The sequence below is a fragment of the Plasmodium sp. gorilla clade G2 genome (assembly GCF_900097015.1).
Source record: "Plasmodium sp. gorilla clade G2 genome assembly, chromosome: 13".
NCBI lineage: Eukaryota > Apicomplexa > Aconoidasida > Haemosporida > Plasmodiidae > Plasmodium > Plasmodium adleri (nom. inval.).
The window spans coordinates 836,461-856,412 of NC_041705.1; the positions used below are offsets into that span (position 1 = coordinate 836,461).

The window sequence follows — 19,952 nt, forward strand, 5'->3', positions numbered from 1 at the left end:
AATATAATTTATAATTATTGTAATAATTATATATATTTTTTAATTCACAAATTAATAATAAATATAGGTTTTTATTAATATTATATATATATATGTATGTATGTATATTATATGTATGTTTATTTTCATTTCTTCATTAATATTTAAAAATTTCAAATGTGTAACTTGTAAAAAACCAAACTTTAAAAAAAAAAAAAAAAAAAAAAAAAAAAGAATAATAAAAAATATCAAGTGATAAATAAGGATAATTTAAAGAATTTTTTAAGTTTATAAATTATTATGTTTTTTATGAATTAATTTTTTCTTTCCACTTTTCCAGTTTAAATAAAAATACGTTATTATGAAATTATATTATGTACACAATTAATTAAACCTTTTTTTTTTTTTTAAAATTGATATACGCAATTATATTTTTTTTGTATTATATATATAAATATATATAATATATATAATATATATATAATATATATATATAATATATATAATTTTTTTTTTTTTTTTTTTTTTTTTTTTTTTCTTTCTTAATTCCCGCAAAAATAAATTAGTACAGAATATTGTGTACAAAAAATTTATATTATTATATAATATTTTATATGTTTGTATTTTTTTTTTTTGAATATATTTAATTTTTTTTTATTATGTTATATTTATATTCTTTGCAATTTCGTTATATATTTATATGTAAGAATGTTTGAATGAAAAAATACGATAAATTTTAAACATAACTTTTTAGGGATATTATAAGGACGATTTATTTATTTATTTTATATATATATATATATATGTTAATTAAAAAAAAGAAGTTCGTTATTTAAATAAAAAAATATATAAATATATTTATATATTATGTATATATTGTCTTAATGATATATATGATACGTGTTATTATATATATGAGTGTACATATGAAATGTTTATATATTTATAAATTCATAGTATTTTTATTTCTTATATATATGAAAACATAATTTTTTTTGAAGAATTAAAATATATATATTATATATATATATTATAAATAATTTAATGAGTAAAAGAATAAAATAGTACATATATTTAATATATATATATATATATATTATATCTCTTTTATGTAATATTTATAAATATGATTGATTAATCCTCACTTATTATTTATATAATAATTTCTTTTTACTGATCTTTTTTGGTTTCTTTATGTTTTTTTATTCTTCTATATATTTTATTTATTTTATTTAGTTTAATTTATTATTATTTTATTATTTTTTTTTTTTTTTTGTTTAATGGAAAATCGCAAACAATTGAGGATAGGAAGAAGTGTAGTACACGGGCGCACGGGTCCCTTGAGAGGAGACATGAACACTGAAGAACCAAAAAAGGAAGAGATAAAAAAGGAAGGAAATAATAAAGAGAATATTATCAGAAATAATAATTATGATAAAAAAAAGGATGATATGTCAAATAAAGATACACAAAATAATGATCATATTATAAATAATGAAGATATCATAAATAATAAAGATATCATAAATAATGAAGATATCATAAATAATCATTATAATAAAGAAGATGGAGAAAATAACAGTGTAGATATCTTTGAACAGTTATTACAAAGAGAACTAGCCAAAGGTGCTTTAGGTGGTGGGGTTGTTGAAAAGAATACAAATAAAATAAAATCTCATACAGAAAAAGAAAATAATATCATAGATACTACTCCTGCTGATGCAAATATAGATGAAGATGCAGAAAAATTATCAAACATTAGTTTATCAGATAGAATAAATAGTACAATAGTAAAATATCGTACGCATGCATATAATGAAATATTGAAATGTTTCAATGAAAATAATAATAATAATAATAATGTGATTGATAAAAAAATTCATATTGTGAATAATTTATTTAAAGATGAAGATAGTATATTAAAATATTTATCAGATAATAATTTAATATGTCAATTAAAAACATCTGAAATAACTGAAGCTTATTTAAATATTATTAAAGAAATATATTTTCATAATTATAAAAATGAATATAATAATGAAGAAGAATTAATTACATCATTTGTTAATGAATATCGAAATAAATTATATAATATGTTTTTAAAAATTTATGTTATATTAATGGAAAAAATATTACCTAATGCTAAATCTTTTGATTATGGTTGTAATATTATTATAAAAATTATTGAATATTGTTCATCTGATAAAATTACACTTTCTATTATTACAACTATTTGTGAATATTTAAATTCAATTTTTTTAAAAGCTCAAAAAAATGTTTCTAATATAAAAGGTGTGAAAATTAAAGTCGTAGCATCTATTCTTTTATTGTTATATAGATTATTAAATTCTTTTGGTGTTCATATTATATGTGTTAAGACCATAAATAAATTTTGTTTTAAATTTAATGAAATGCTTGATAAGTCTGTAAAAACTAACTTTTATTCTTTATATATAGAAATGCTCACACAAGTAAATATAACAGACTTTCATAATTCCATCTTAAATGAGTTAAGTAGTCAACAAAGAAATTATATTAATAAAGAATTACAAAATAAAAATATTCATCCAGATAATAAAACAAATACAATAAGTAAATTTAAATGTACATATATTATGAAAACTAATGATCATAATAATTCTCAAAATCTGTTAACAAATATTTCTGGTAATACACTTGTTTTAAATGGATTAGACAATAATATTGTTGAAGAATTTGATGTTTTTAAAGATATATGTACAAAACAGTGGGAAAAAAGAGTACTCGAAGGATGTATTGATAAAAATAATAGTACTAATAATACAAGTAATAGTAGTAGTAATAAAAATAAAAATAATAATAGTAGTAATAATTTATTAAGTAATGAAAATTTATTACCTTGGAAAATAAAAGTGGAAGCTATTAATTTATTATGTGATAAAATGAAATCAAAATATAATATTAAAAAAACAAATTATTTATCTACTTTATTAAATATTATTTTAAAATTATTAAAAAGTGAATCAGCCTTACCAGTTGTTGTATCTACATTAAAATTATTACATATACTTATTGAAAAATTTGAAAAAGATATTTATAATACTCTTAAAAACTTCTCTTTTATTTTATGTTCAAAATTAAAAGATTCAAATAAACAAGTTTCTAATGCATGTATGGAATGTTTAACTAAAGCTATTTCAGTCTATAATATCGATGTATTTCTTGATGATTTATCTAAAAATCTAAAAGATAAAAATAATAATACAAGACAAGTAACCTTAGATTTCTTGTTGAAGACATTTGAATATATACATAAAAAGAGTATATCCTCTCTTATAGATACAACAAAACATTTATTAAATGATACAGTAGCTAATATAAAAAATACAGCTTTTAAATTATATGCATTAATTATTTCATATTATGGTGAATCCGTCTATTCTGCTTTTTTTAATTCATTACCATCAAACAAAAAACAATCCATCTTATCCTTATGTGAAAAGAAGGATAAAATCAAAAATGAAAATGAAAAAAATTTGGTGGATAACACATATGATGAGAATGAAATAAATTCTGGTGATAACAAATATGATGAGAATGACAAAAATTTTGGTGATAACACATATAATGGGAGTGACAAAAAGTTTGAGAATGATATAAATAATCATGGAAACAATAAAGACAATATAAATAAAATGACAACACTTAAAGGAAATAATAATACGAATAATATAAAAAATAATATTTCGAATAATTCTGAGAATAGAATATCTGGAGGAAATAAAAATATAAATTCTTCACATAATAATAATATAAATAAATCATTAAATGTAAATATTACAAATAATTTGGAATATTATTTACCAAAGGATATGATTAAAAATTTAGGATCTTCTAATATTCCTAATAAAATAGAAGGGTTACAAATGTTAAATGATTGGATAAAGAATGAAAAAAATATTATGATTTTAAATTTTGAAGAATTAATTAATTTTATTAAAAAAAATTGTTATGAATTTAAAGGAAAAAATGTTTTATTGAATAATGTAATATATGATATTTTTTATGGATTTATAGATATAGCATATCAATATAATTTAAAAAATAATTCTTCATTTTATAAAATGTTAAATATACTTATTTGTTTATATATTGAAAAAGTTACAGATAAAAAAGGTAATATGATATGTAATAATTTTATACATAAATGTTTTATATATTTCGATAATAATATAATATTAGATTTATTCTTAAAAAATATGGATTCTAAAAATGCAAAGAAATCTGAAGAATCTATCAAAATTCTACAAAAAGTCTTTATAAACAAAAATAAAAATTCTAATATCAATATAAAAAATTTAATTTATTTCTTAAAAAAATTTGTTGACTCTAAAAATACAAATCTTAAAAATTCATCTATTCTTATGTTACAAATATTATCTAAAAATTTTGGGGACAAATATGTCCTTTCTCATTTAGAAGGAATATCTGAAAATATCAGGCAAATGGTAAAATTAAAAGAGGATGTAGACAAATTTGTTAGTAGACATGGGCTCCATTCATCAACATCTATTCTTTTAAAGGATATGGATAGGCAGCACAGTCATTTAAATAATATGACAACAAATAACATAAGTATTAACCCTAACATCAATACAAATATGAATCAAAATAATAATAATATTAATAATAATAATAATAATTGTAGTAATGTTACTGGCTGTGAATCACTTAATAAAAGTGATATGTCAAGATCTGATAATAATATCACAAATAATAATCAAGGGAATGATAATGAAATAGAAAGATACAATGAAAATGATAATACATCTATGAATAATACGAATTATATAAATAATAATATAAATAAACAAAATAAGAAAGAAGAAAAAAAACTAGGTACCATTATTAAAAAAAAAGATTTTTCTTTAGAAGATGAAGAAAATATAAATAAAAATGAACAGATGATATCGCCAATTAATAATACTATAAAATTTAATAATATACAAATTGATTATACAAATAATTATTTAAATTATAATAATACTAATATTTCTGGTAATACATCTATGGATATATCTAAAGGAATAAATAATATAAAAGAAAATACTCATGAAAATCATTATCAAAATGATGAAGTGAAAAATTTTACTCAGGACATTCAAGTGGAAGAAGATGATGAAGAAGAAAAAATGATTCTCATTATTGATCATATAAAACATTATATAAATCAAATAATTAGCGATAATTATAGTAACAACAGCAGCAACAACAGCAACAATAACAACAACAACAACAGCAACAACAACAGCAACAATAATAATAATAATAATATTTCGAATAGTGTCTCAAAAATTATAAATGTTATAGAAAAAATTGGAAAGTATTATATTAACCCAGAAAAATTAGATATGCTAATTAATGAGAATGTATTAAATAAAATATATAACAATAATAAAAATAAATGCATACAATTATTATATGTTATTATATTTTCTTTAAAAGAAAATACACACGTATATGCAGATATCTTATTTGAATTTATTGTTTCTATAATTGATGATATAGATGTATCTGTTGAACAAATAGACAAACTCTTAACATGCATGTGTCGAAATTTAGGTATTTCTAAATATATTAATCATATCAATACATATATATTAAACCAAAAATTAAATAATATAAATGATGATAACAATCAAAATAATATGAATATGAATAGTAATAGTAATAATAATATAACAGATAGAACTAAACAAATTAAAAAAAATTATAAAAGAAACAAAATTTTAATAGTTATTAATAATATCAATACCAACCATATATTATTATTAAATGAAAGTGTTATAAAAAAAAAAATACTGACCTTTTATTTGGATCTTTTTTTTGATGATAATGAACAAATAAGAGAAAGGGCTAGTATTGTTTTAGATAATATTTATTCAAAGTATGGACGTAATGTATTTTTTTTTATTTATGAAAAATTATCAGCACATAAAAAAGAATGTTTACAAGATATATTAAATCAAATGAAATTAAATAAAGATGATTTCTCTTTTTATAAAATTTTCTTATCAAACAATTCACAACTTAAAAGAATATCAATGAATGAAAGTAATTTAAGTGTCACCACACCAACAGTATCAAAAACAAAAAGTGTAAAGAGATTAAGCTCATTCACTAAAAATAAAACTATGAATATTGATTTCCCTGCAAATTATAAAATAAAGCCAGATAAATTAAAATGGGAAAAAAATTTAGATAACAACCATTCCAATTATTTAATGAAAGAATTTAAGTCTTTTGCAACTAGTGAACTCATATCTAATATGTTTAGTGACAAGCCAAACATTATTAACAGGTAAAAAAAAAAAAAAAAAAAAAAAAAAAAAAAAAAAAAAAAAAATACATACATATATATATATATATATATATATATATATATATATGTTTCGTGATAAATTATGTAACGTGTATAACTTGTTCTTACCTTAAAATGTATTTATTCAATTTTTTTTTATTTTTTTTATTTTTTTTATTTTATTTTTTTTTTTTATTTTAGGAGCATATCATTTTTTAAGGATTATATTAGCAGTAATACAAATCAATCCACTATCTTTTCAAAATCCGGTTTCCTTGACTTATTATTAAAGTGGATATATTATACATTAAATGGACATAAAAATAATAATGAAATTTTATCTTCTTGTATTAACTTAATTCGAATAATTTTAAAAACTATAGAAGATAATTATGTTTTCTTAAATGAATCAGAACTAGTTACCTTAGTAAATTTCCTTTTTGATAAAATTAATACTTCAACAGTTTCTCAAGAAACAAGAGGTAAGTGTTGTGCATAATGTGATATTCACCCTTAATAACTATATAATATGTATAATATATATGTATGTATATATATATATGTAATTTTTTTTTTTTTTTTTTTTTTTTTTTATATTTATTGTAGAAAAATTGAAAGAAATATTTCTATGTCTTTGTTATATATCTGACCATCAGCTGTACTTTAATCTCCTTTTAAAAAGTCTCTCATCATGTGATCAAAGGTAATATGTTTCACATTGAAATATTATATATCATAATATATATATATCAAAATATTATATTTTATATATGAACATATAATATATATTTACCAATTTTCTAATTTGTTATTTAATAATATATATATATATATATATATATATATATATATGTATATATGTATATTTTTATTTATAGGAAACTATGTGATTCTCTAGATATTATATTAAAATTATTAATTTTATATAAAGAGAAATGTATTAATATTGAAAAGGATATAATGAAAATACTTCAAGTATTTACTGTTCATAGCAAGAACAAAACTGTTACAATTTATTGTCTAAAAATTTTCGCAAATATTCAATCCTTTTACCCAAATTTTTACAAGTACTGAATTTATATGTACATTAATATATATGAAACATTAATATATACTTGTATTATGTATATACATTCTTTTGTTATATATATATATATATATATATATGTGCATATATTTTTATTGTATCCTTATAGATGTATAGAAAATGATGAAATATCATTTTACTTAAAAAGCAAAGTTGATGAATTTATTGAAAATTGTCCGAATTTTAATCTTACCGTTCATGATACAGAGAGTAAGTATTCAAAAGGAAAATTAAAAAAAGAAAGTAAAACATTATTTAATATATATATATATACTTATATTATTTCCCTTATTTTTTAGATGATGAAAATCATAGTTCCCACCATAGCGATAATACAGAAGGTAATTAATAAAAAAAATAAATAAAAATGATATATAACTATTACATATTGTTTATATATATATATATGTTTATTTATTCATGTTTATATAAAATTACATATGTATATTAGTTGTAACATCATTATGCAATATTAAATGTAAATTATAAAAGCTATAAAATAATATAGTAGTTGTTAAAATAAATATATAAGAATACAAATAGCAGTAGGAAGTAATTAATTTCGTATTAGTATTTATATAGGCAAATGTGTTATTCAAACTTTTTTTTAAAATGTAGTTATATATATGTTCAACATGTGTAATATATATATATATATATATATATATATATATTTTTCTTTTTTTTTTTTTTTTTTTATTTTTTCTTCATAAGAATCTTAAAATGTTTCTTTATATATATATGATTTTTTTCCATGTTTCATTGTCTTTATATTTTTGTATAACAATTTGACATATTTTACTGTTCATTTTTTTTATATTAATATTTTATTATTTTATAATTTTTATTTTATTCCTGTATTACTACTGCTATTTGTATAATCTCATATATAATTTATATTTATTAACTTGATCTTATATATTATGAATATATATTATATATATATATATATGTTTTTTTTTTTTTTTTTTTTTTTTTTTTTTTTTTTTTGTTTAATCTGATATTTTTTTTATACGGCATGTTTATTATATTTATATAATTTCCTTGTCTTTATTATTTATTTTATATATTTAATTTTTATTTTTCTCTTGTCCTCTTGTATCCAATAATATATATAAACATTTTGTAGGCAATTCAAAAGATGTGGAAGTCAACGAATTCGTTAATTATATTAAGAACAATGCAAACAAAAGAACGTCAATAAAAAAAGAGGTGGAAGGTATGTTCCGTAAATTATAATATATATATATATATGTGTGTATATATGTATTTTCCATTTTTATTTTAATTTATTATTTCATTTTTTTCATTTTAGACCACGTAAATGGGTTTAATAAGGATGTAGAAGAAATATTAGAAATAAAAAAGAAAATTGAAGAATTTGAAATTCATAAAACAAATGATGATTATATAAATAACCAAATATCCTATACAAGCATATCAAATGATTTGAATTTTGTTATGGAGGGAAATAATTATTCTAAAACTAAAGAAATCAATAACATAATGGAATCAAACTTTAATGAAAAAATAAAAGGATTAAATAATTATAACAATTCAATTATCTATTTTAAATTTGTTCACTTAACATCTTTGTTGTATTCCAACGATATAGAGACTATATCAAAGGTAAATCAAAAATATATCCATGTTAAAATTATTATATTTATCATATATATATGTATGTGTGTGTGTGTTCGCTTTTTTTTTACATTCAACATGACTTGTGTGTATGTTGAATGTATTTATAACCTCATAATTTATTCATATTGACCGAACATGTACATATATTTTACCTGAACATGTATATATATTTTACCTGAACATGTACATATATTTTACCTGAACATGTATATATATTTTACCTGAACATGTACATATATTTTACCTGAACATGTATATATATTTTACCTGAACATGTATATATATTTTACCTGAACATGTACATATATTTTACCTGAACATGTACATATATTTTACCTTAACATGTAAATATATTTTACCTTAACATGTAAATATAATTTCCTTTAAATTTTTCCTTTTAGGTGTGCAATATTATTGTTGATAAGATTGTATATTTAGGTAAGAAGAGCAGCAAGGGGAATTTCATATTAAAAGAGAACGGCAATTATATTTTTAAAAATTTGAATTTGTTTATTATTTTATTGAAGGGCGCAAACTATGCGTTGAGATATTTATTTCGAGAGAATTTTGGGAGTGACTTGAATTGCACATCAGTCCATTTGAATGCTATATTGAATACACTATTGTTATTAGATATATTGATGAAAAAGAAGAGTTGTGTTGAGAAGCTTTCCTTTGATCATTTTTCGTTTTTCTTTATTAATACAATAGTATGTTTGAGTATATATACAAAAGTAATTTATAAGCATAATAATATATGTCGTATAAAGGATGGCGAGATAGCTCGAAACCTTATAACGAGTATATTAAATAATTTATTGGGAAGAGAATTTTTAAGTAACCATACAAAATTATTAGAGTATGTTTGTAATGTAGCTTTTAATTTAGGATTTGATATAATTAAGAATAATAATATATTATTGGATGAAATGCAAGATACGAGTGAATTTTATATATATATTAATACATATGTAAAAATATTGAATAAGATATATAAGAAGATCATAAATAAAATATTTGACGAAAATACGACAGATAGTCGTTTTGTATATAAAATATTGAATATATTATTTATGAATTTGAATAAGTATGATATGTATATATGTAAAATGGAGACTGATAAAAATCGAAAGAGGAAAATGGATAGTGAACATGAGGAGAACAGAAATGATGAAAGGCTTGGAATAATAAGTGGTATATTTGATCCTAATCATAATATTAATAATAATAATATTAATAATAATAATAATAATAATAATAATAAGAGTAGTAATAATAATAAAAAAATATGTAACGAAAAAAGCAATAATAGTAGTATTAATAATAACAAAGAAAATAACATTAAAAGTGTGAATAATTTTAATAACAGATTTAATCATTTGAATCAAAAGAACAGTATTAATAACATAAAAAATATTAGTGTTAATAACAAAAAAAATAATAATAGTAGTAGTCAAAAAAATTTTTCTTTTAATCAAAATAATACTCCTATTGAACAGTTCACTAGTTTTAATAATACTAATCGTAACAGTAATAGTTGTTATGGTTATAATGAAAATGAAGTTGCCTGTAATAAATCTGATTACTCAATTTTTGATTGTCATGGTACATACTGTGAGAATTTAAATATTGAAGAGAATAACGCAGATATTTTTGTCAAAAGTAATTATGAAGAAATAGAAGAGCATATGAAAATGAAAAAAATGATACGTGAATATAGTAAAGAAGAGATAGATAAAATTAATATGAACAAAATAGATTTTATGAATAAGTTTTTATTTTTTATTCAATTAATATTTTATGGTATAAAAAAGAATAATCCTTTAATATTATTAGCATATATAAATCATGAATTAATAGGTAAATATCATGATAATTTTAAATATTATTTTAAAAAGATGGAAATATTATTAAATAAAGATTTAAGAGATACTGTATCTAATATAAAATTATATGGATATTCTGAATTATATACTCTACCATTTTCATTTGATAAATTTATAAATGAATATAATTATTTAAAAGAACAAGAATCATCTATGTTTCAATCATATAATAATGTATTAGAAATATGTCAACATTTTGATTCAGAGGAAATATATAATAATTTCGATTTGTCTATTGATGATGTTATACAAAAAAAGAAAAACTTTTTAGACTCATTAAAGATGATTGATATAAATGAAATAGCATTCAATGATAATAAATATGAGCATTTAAAAGAAACCATTTTACAATATATAAACGAATTAGAAAATAAACAGTTATTTTGTGATATAAAAAACGCACAATATCTTTCGAATTATGAATTTATAAGTACTATGTATACAAGCAATATAAAGTTGAACGAAGAAATGGATAATAAAAATATAGACAAGCAAAAGATTTATACTACTACTAATATGAAAAATATTAATGATATGAATAATAACAATAATAACAATAATGATAATAATATTAATCCAGATAGACAAGGAGAAATGCCATTTAAAGCAGAACCTGCCTCCATATATTCTGAAGAAAAAAATAATATACAATTCACAAATAACAAAAAATCAAACAAGAATATACTGAATAACAAAATTGTAGAGGATAATTATTTTTCAGAGAATCGTATTGAAGATAAAAACAAAATGAATATCAATGATAAGGATTATGTGACACATTTAAATGTAGACAAAAAATTAATTGAGCAAAATATAATGCATGATAAAATAAATGGGAACACAATTAATGACACACAAAAGTTTGAATATTTTTGTAACACAGCTTATGATAAATTCAAGGAGGAAATACAAGAAGAGAGGAATATTATGACGAATGATAAAAAAGAAGAAATAGAAAATAAAAAGGAAATGTTTAAAAATATTACAACAAATGATGCTACACATATTAGTCATAGTATATATTTACGTAATTGTACTGTTGAAAATATAGACATGAATAAAATAAACAATGAACATCATTCAACAGGTCCTTTTTCAAAGTCTATTACAACAATGAAAGAGGAAAAATATGTGGAAAAAAATAATTATTCTAGAGAGAATACACAAAATATAGAAACAAATAATCAATATGAAGAAACAAATAATGAATATAGAAAAATAAACGAATTTATTAACAACGATAAAAAAGCTAGTTATGATATTGAACAGAACAAAAATAACTCAAATGAGAAATATCAAAAAGATGGTGCATTAAATAATTTTAATAATGTTTTTTCACTATATAATAATAATAATAATGATGTGATAAATGATAGAAATACTTGTGAGAATGAAAACAAAAATGTATTCCTTCATGAAGACACATGTAAAGGAATAAACAATAAAGAATATAATCATGAGGAACAAAAATGTTTTAAGAATGATCATTTATATAAAGACTTATTTGAAAATAAAGGAGATATAAATATTGTTAATAAGATAAAAGAGAATGAAGAAAAATATACATCTTATCATTACACTAACAAAGTGAAGGACAAAAGAAATGATGTTGATGAGTACATTAAAAAAGAAACAAGTACAAACACAAGTATCTCAATAAATGATGATGATATTAGAAAAGAAAAAATAATAAACAAAAATAATAATAATAATAATAATAATAATAATAATAAAAATGATGATAATAATAATAATAATTATTATTATTATAATGAATCAACTAATTGTGTTCTAAAAAAAGATATTGCTAGCAATGATAAAAATGAGAATATTATAAAAAATACTAATCAAACTTTTTTAAGGAGTAATAAAAGTAATGTAAAAAATTTAATAAAAAAGTATGACACTCATAGAGAGTCTCCTAACGTTTCTAATAAAACGACGAATAGTATAAAACAAAAAAGGCACTTAGAAAATACAAAAATAGTTAATAAAACAAACGATACTTTTTTACATGATAGAGATCACAGCAATGTAAGTAATATTAGAAACAGAAGTAACATTAGTCATAGTAGTAGTCGTCAATGTAGTGAAAGTAAAGATACTTTTAAAAGTAGATTAAAACATGTCTCTAATAATTCTTATCATAATATAAACAATGAAAAGGAAAAGATAAAATCCAAAGGAGGTGAAAGAAGTACAAGCGAAATGTTAGTTGTGAAATCAAATATAGGAAGTGATAGTCATGCATCGAATATTTCATCTGAACAACTATCTTCTAACACAACAAAAAATAATAATACACATCTTAATAAAAAGAATCACACATATATAGAAAAAAGTAAACATATATATGGAAATAAAAATACCAATATAATAGTTTCTAAAAATAATAACCTATCAGAAAATTACATGCAGAATAAAGAATATGATAACAGAAGTAATAGAACATCAAACAATTCAACCAAAAGAAAAAATTATATTGGTATTTCAAATCCATCAAAAAAAAGTATATAAAAATTTATATTATTCATGTTTTATGTTATAAGAATATATATTATATGTATATATATATATATATATATCATATATATGTTTTATATATATAATATATATATTTATGTTCATATTTCTTTTTTCTGTATAGAAAATACAAATAAATAAAATAAGAAGGAAGATCATGCTGAAAGGTCAAGCTTCAATAAAAATAGAAAAAAATAATGAAAACATAAAAATAAGGAATGAGGGAATAATAAAAATGAGTTATATGTTTAATCAAGACATATATGATATATCCATTTAAATTACCATATGTGGCACATTTAAAAGGAAGATACATACATATTAAATATATATATTATATATATATATTTTTTTATTTTTTTTTTTTTTTGTTGTTCAAAATATATGTATGTATTTATATATATATGTTTATATATATATATTTTTTTTTTTTTTTTTTTTAAATTTTAAAAAAACTTTTAATATAATATATAATAAATAGGTGTTATTAGAATAGTTTTTCAGTTTTAATAAAAAAAAAAAAAAAAAAAAAGTTATAAATTTTATACATATTGATAATTTTTTAGAATTTATAAAAATAATCATTAAAAGGTAATAATGTTTGTTTTGACAAAACATCTTCAAGCCATGAATCATTTAATATGGGTGTATTTAAATTAAATGATGGAAATGATATTTTGGATTTAAAAATTTGTATAGATAAATAATTATTTCTTTGTGTAATATGTATATTATCAGTATTTATAAATGTAAAATATGTAAGGTGTCCATTTTCAATTAAAAATATAATATTCATAAAAATATGTTTATCCATATATTTTATATCGTTTATATCTAAATCATGCATATGTAAAATATCATTAATATCATCTTCTATAATTTGTCCTTCAAAATTTTCTGTACATAATCGAACATGTATTCCTTGTTCTTTCAATCTTAAAATTCTATCTTCTGAATATCTACTTTCAACTGTATCTTGTATTATGTAAAGATAGTACCCCCACAGGACGTGACTTTTAAGCTACATAAGGAAAAAAAAAAAAATAAAATAAAATAAAATAAATATATATATATATATATATATATATATATATATAAATATATGTTATATAAAAAAATATCTTATATATATCAATATATTATATGTATCAATATATTATATATATCAATATATTATATGTATCAATATATTATATATATCAATATATTATATGTATCAATATATTATATATATCAATATATTATATGTATCAATATATTATATATATCAATATATTATATGTATCAATATATTATATATATCAATATATTATATATATATAATATATCCCTTTTTGTATATCTGTTTATATATATTTTATTTCATTATGAATAACCTGGAGAGTGTATGGCAATTGATAGACATCATTTATTTTTTTGATAGCATGGGGAATTTCTTTATCGTTCAAGAATATAGAACCATATACATACACTTGATATATCCAATAAAATGTAAATAATTTTGTTTCGATATCAAACTTTTTAGTAGGATATTTTTGATGTAAAATATCTTTTAAATTATATAAATTATTTATATCTATTTGTAGAATATTATTTGATATATCATTATTTAATACTAATCCAATAATAAAAATTTTAATATATTCATATTTCCTTATTTCGATTTCACTTAATGTAATTGCATCATTTATATTATTTCTATATTTAAAAATATATTTTATTTTATTATATGTATTATATTTTTCTTTATTTTTTAAAACATATAAAATAAGTTCACGTATCTCTTTTTCTTCTTCACTATAAGAAATAGAATTGTTGCTATTAATAAAAACAAATATACATATAATTATATTTTCATATTCATTTTTTACAATAAATGATTCGTTAATAATAATATGATTCTCTACAACATGTAAATTATTATTTTCATCTTCAATATTATTCTTTTGATGTGTATTAATTGGTGTTGGCAAATTATTGTTTTCCTTATAATGGTCTTCACTCATATTATTTTTTTGATTGCTTTCATTATTATGTGTAGTATTATTATTATGTGTAATATTATTATTATTATGTGTAGTATTATTATTATGTGTAGTATTATTATTATTATGTGTAGTGTTATTATTATGTGTAGTATTATTATTTTTATTTACTTCATCAATATTATTATTTACAACTGCTTTGTCTGCATCATTCAATAATGCATTATTAGACGTCTGCCCTTGTAGCACACCCTCCTCCTTATTATTATATGATATATCTACTGGTTGTGAAGCTATATTTTTAGATCCTTTTTTATAATTCAATATATTATTTAATGAGTTTTTAAAAAAGTTATTACATAATTTATCAACTGTATGTTCTTGTTCGATTGATTTTCTTTTATTTTTTTTTAATTTCTTTTCGTTTTTGTTTTTTAAAATTTGTGTTATAAACATATGAAAATAAGAAGGTTTAAATAAAGGGATATTTTTTAAGTTATCCTGTTTATTTGGTTTGACATAATTATTTAGATAATATATAAATATAAGAGATATGAAAGTATCAAAAAAAATAGAATTAAATATAATAGTATTACAATTTGAATTCTTTTCATAAAAATCTAAAAGAAATAATAATCGATTTTCTTTTAATAAAATTTTTGTAAAATTATCATTATGATCATTTATATCTTTTAGAAGTATTGGAAGTTCTTTATCATCAATAATTCTACAATTATTTTTTACATTAGATATTACCATCTTATGTAGATTGTTTGAATCGTAAATGATATAACTTGATGGGCATGTTTGACATGGACCATCCACATCATATGTATTATTATTATTATTATTATTAATATTATTAATATGTTTGTCACTTGGTTTTTGATTTAAACCACTATCATTTGCCTTATCATTTATACTTTTCAAAGCTTCCGTTTTATAAATATCTTTTTTCTCATGATAATTATCTCTATCATCCTTCTCATCATATAAAAGCAACATCATATCCTTCTTATCAGTTTGTAGGTTGTTCTCATGATACGTTAATTGAAAAACATTTTCATATACATTATCTTGAGAGAATGTTTCTATGTCTTTATATATATTTCCATTTAGTATTGTGTATTTATATACAGGTATCATATTAGATAAAAATTTATGTATATAAGAAAAAGATGATTTAATATTCGCTTCAAATTTTTTAAAATTTTCATAAAATTTATTTTCTGTAATATTTAGAAAATGCAAACATTTATTTTTTCTTTCATCATATTCTAATGTTATATAGAAATTTTTTATGATTTCATATGTACTCATTAAATGTAAAGCTTTTAAGAAAAGAAAGAAATTATAAGGTAACATATTACCTTGTATAATAATACTTTTATAATCAAAATTTTTATTTATATCTTTATGAATATTATCATCAAAATTTATATTATTTTTATGCATTTTAGAATAGAAAAATACAAAATTACTTATGATATAATATATTTTTATATGTTCTTTTTTTTTATTAATATATTTTACAATACATCTATAAAATTTTTTTATATCACTCTCAATTATTTCCAGTACATTAACTTCATAATTATAATTATTAGGTAAATTCATTTTCTTCATAAAATCATTCTTCATTTCTTTATAAATATATTCATCTGAATCTATTTTCTTATTTAACATATTAAATATTTTAGCATTCATATTAATATTTTCATTTATATCATTTTTATCATATTCATTCTTTATATTTAAATAATTACAAATATCTTCATTTTGATAAATAGACATTCCTACATATTCTTCATCTTTTTGGATCAGACATAAATTAGTACATTCAGTTTTTATATCTTCTTCATTTGTTTGTTTTTTATTTTTCTTTCTTCTCTTTAACTTGCTACCATTATCATAATTATTTGTGTATTTATGTGATTGTTTATTATTTGGAATTTCTTCACATATATTTATATTCTCATTATTTTTTAATCCATTATTATTTTCATTCTTATCATCATAAAAATTATCATCTTGTTCGTCCTCATTCTTCTTTTTTTTTTTTTTTCTTTTCTTTGTCTTTTTATTTAAAATAATGGTATTTACATTTTTGTCACTATGATCACCACTTTGGCTTGTCTCTACATCAGAATATTCTTCTTCACTGATATCATTACAACTGTGAGTGGTATCCATATTGCATTCTTCTAATTTTGAATTATTATTATCAAGAATTTGTTTAATATCATGAATTTGTTGATTATTTTCATTTATTAATACATCACAATTATCATTATTCCCTTTTTTCAAATTATTCTTACTGTCCATATTAAATGTTTCATTTTTTTCTTTTTTTTTTTTATCTAACCTTTTTGCGTTATCTTCCTCTGTTTTATTTTTGAGTAAAGTATCTTTTTTTATATCATCATTAATATTATTATTATTATTACTATTATTATTAATATTATTATTAATATTATTATTACTATTATTATTACTTTTTGTGTGGATTTTTTTTTTTTTTTTATTGGCTAGCGAAATTTCTCCTTTCGTCAAAGGCATAAAAGACGAATTTTTCAATTTATCAAAATGTTCTTTTTTTTTTTTATATAATTCATTATTTTTAATTTCTTCATGAAATAAATCTACATATTTTATATTATTTTCTTTTAATACATTTATAAATGTATCAGTATATTTTGTTAGTTTTATATAATGAGGTGTAAAAATACCACAAAAATCATTTGTCATTATAACAGCTTGATTTTTATTTTTTTTTGAATCATGTAATTGAATAATACAATCATTTAAACTTTTAAAAAGTTCATAATCACTATTATGTGTTATATCTCTCTTATAACAAGTGTTTTTTGAATTGTCTGTGAATTGTCCATCTTTCTCATTGAAACTCATAAAATAGTACATGCACTCTTTAAATAAACAAACGATTTTTCTTAATAACAATTCATTGTCTTTATTGAAATTCTTCTCTTCTTCTTTTTCAATTTCTAAAATATATTTTTCACCATCAATCTATAAAATATATGCATATATATATATACAAATATATATACATATATACATATATATATATTTTTTCATTTCTATTATATTAATATTCTTACTTCTGTGTAATCATTGTTTATCCTCTCGATATTATTTAATTTATAACCCTCCGATAAAATGCTCGAGTTCAAACACTCCAAATCTTTATTATTCACTACAACAAGAATGAAAGAAAATAAATACAAATATAAAATAAATATAAAATAAATATAAATACATATATATTATACACACATCTTATTATATATTATATTTTTATTTTTTTATTTTTTATTTTTTATTTTTTATTTTTTGGGTGGGGAATGAACAAAAAAATGGAAAGCTCAAACAACCAGCATTTCTATAAATCTTACAGTTATTAATCCTTGAAGAAATATCCGGATATATAAAAGAATGTGGATTCCTTAAACTATATTTTAAATATTTATTCCACTCACTTTTTGAATCATACTTTATTTTTATTTTATTAATTAATAATGTTTGCGTAATATCATCATAATTCACCATGCTTTACCTTTCACATATATATATATATATATATGTGATACATATATACTTTCAAAAAATCAAAAATTAAAAAAAAATATATACATATATATATATATATATATATATATATATATATATATATATATATAATTATTTTATAAGTTAAAAGGGTAAAAAAATATACAAAAAAAAAATTAAAGAAAAAAAAGAAAGGAAAAAAAAAAAAAAAAATCACCCTTTAAATTAATTAGTTTTATTATATATATATAATATATATATATTTTTTTTTATATTTATTTATTTATACTTATCTTTTTTGTTCTTTTTTTTAAATTATAAATATCACATAAAATAAGTGATAGCTATGCATATATATATTTATATATATATATATATTTATTTATTTATGTGTATACACATATATATTTAAGTCTTTGAAGTCATCAATTTATAAGAAGCATTATTAGGTCAACAAAAATAAGAAACATAAAAATATAATAATTTTTTTTTTTTTTTTACACATTTAAAAAAAATATAGTTATGATTATTAAAATATTATGTTTTTTTTTTTTTTTTTCTCTCTTTCGAATTCTAGTTCTATACATATATATGATTCTACATTGAAAATATTATTAATTTAATTTTTTTCTTTTTAATCAGAAAATTTTATATATATAATATGCAGATTTAAAATTCTCTTTTTTTTTTTTTTTTTTTTTTTTGTCTCATTTGTAAGTAAAATATAAATATGCTCCTAATCATAAAAAATAAAAAAAAAGAAGATAAAGATAAAATAAAGATAAAGAGAAAGAGAATTTTTAATATTCATATTGATATAATAAATACAAAGTATACTAATTAATGTGTTCTTTTTTTTTTTTTTTTCTTTTTTTTTTTATATTTATATGATTATTATTGATATCCATATATTATAAACATTTTCTCTCACATAAAGA

At 18.8% G+C, this 19,952-nt stretch overlaps 2 protein-coding genes across 2 annotated transcripts; one reads left to right on the plus strand and one right to left on the minus strand.

Annotated features, from left to right (window-relative positions):
• Window positions 1–1,259: 1,259 nt before the first annotated feature.
• On the plus strand, window positions 1,260–13,600 carry PADL01_1321100 (conserved Plasmodium protein, unknown function; the record flags this gene model as incomplete). Its single annotated transcript, XM_028683753.1, has 10 exons — window positions 1,260–6,319; window positions 6,521–6,801; window positions 6,926–7,022; window positions 7,198–7,386; window positions 7,516–7,616; window positions 7,706–7,747; window positions 8,536–8,625; window positions 8,722–9,035; window positions 9,452–13,445; window positions 13,584–13,600. 10 exons carry the CDS (start codon window positions 1,260–1,262, stop codon window positions 13,598–13,600), a joined length of 10,185 nt encoding a protein of 3,394 aa, XP_028539900.1.
• Window positions 13,601–14,021: 421 nt separating this feature from the next.
• PADL01_1321200 (translation initiation factor EIF-2B subunit related) lies at window positions 14,022–19,014 on the minus strand (the record flags this gene model as incomplete). The annotated part of the gene is made up of 4 exons (XM_028683754.1): window positions 14,022–14,480; window positions 14,836–18,474; window positions 18,567–18,661; window positions 18,861–19,014. The coding sequence occupies 4 exons, from the start codon at window positions 19,012–19,014 to the stop codon at window positions 14,022–14,024; spliced, it is 4,347 nt and encodes a 1,448-aa protein (XP_028539901.1).
• Window positions 19,015–19,952: the final 938 nt, after the last annotated feature.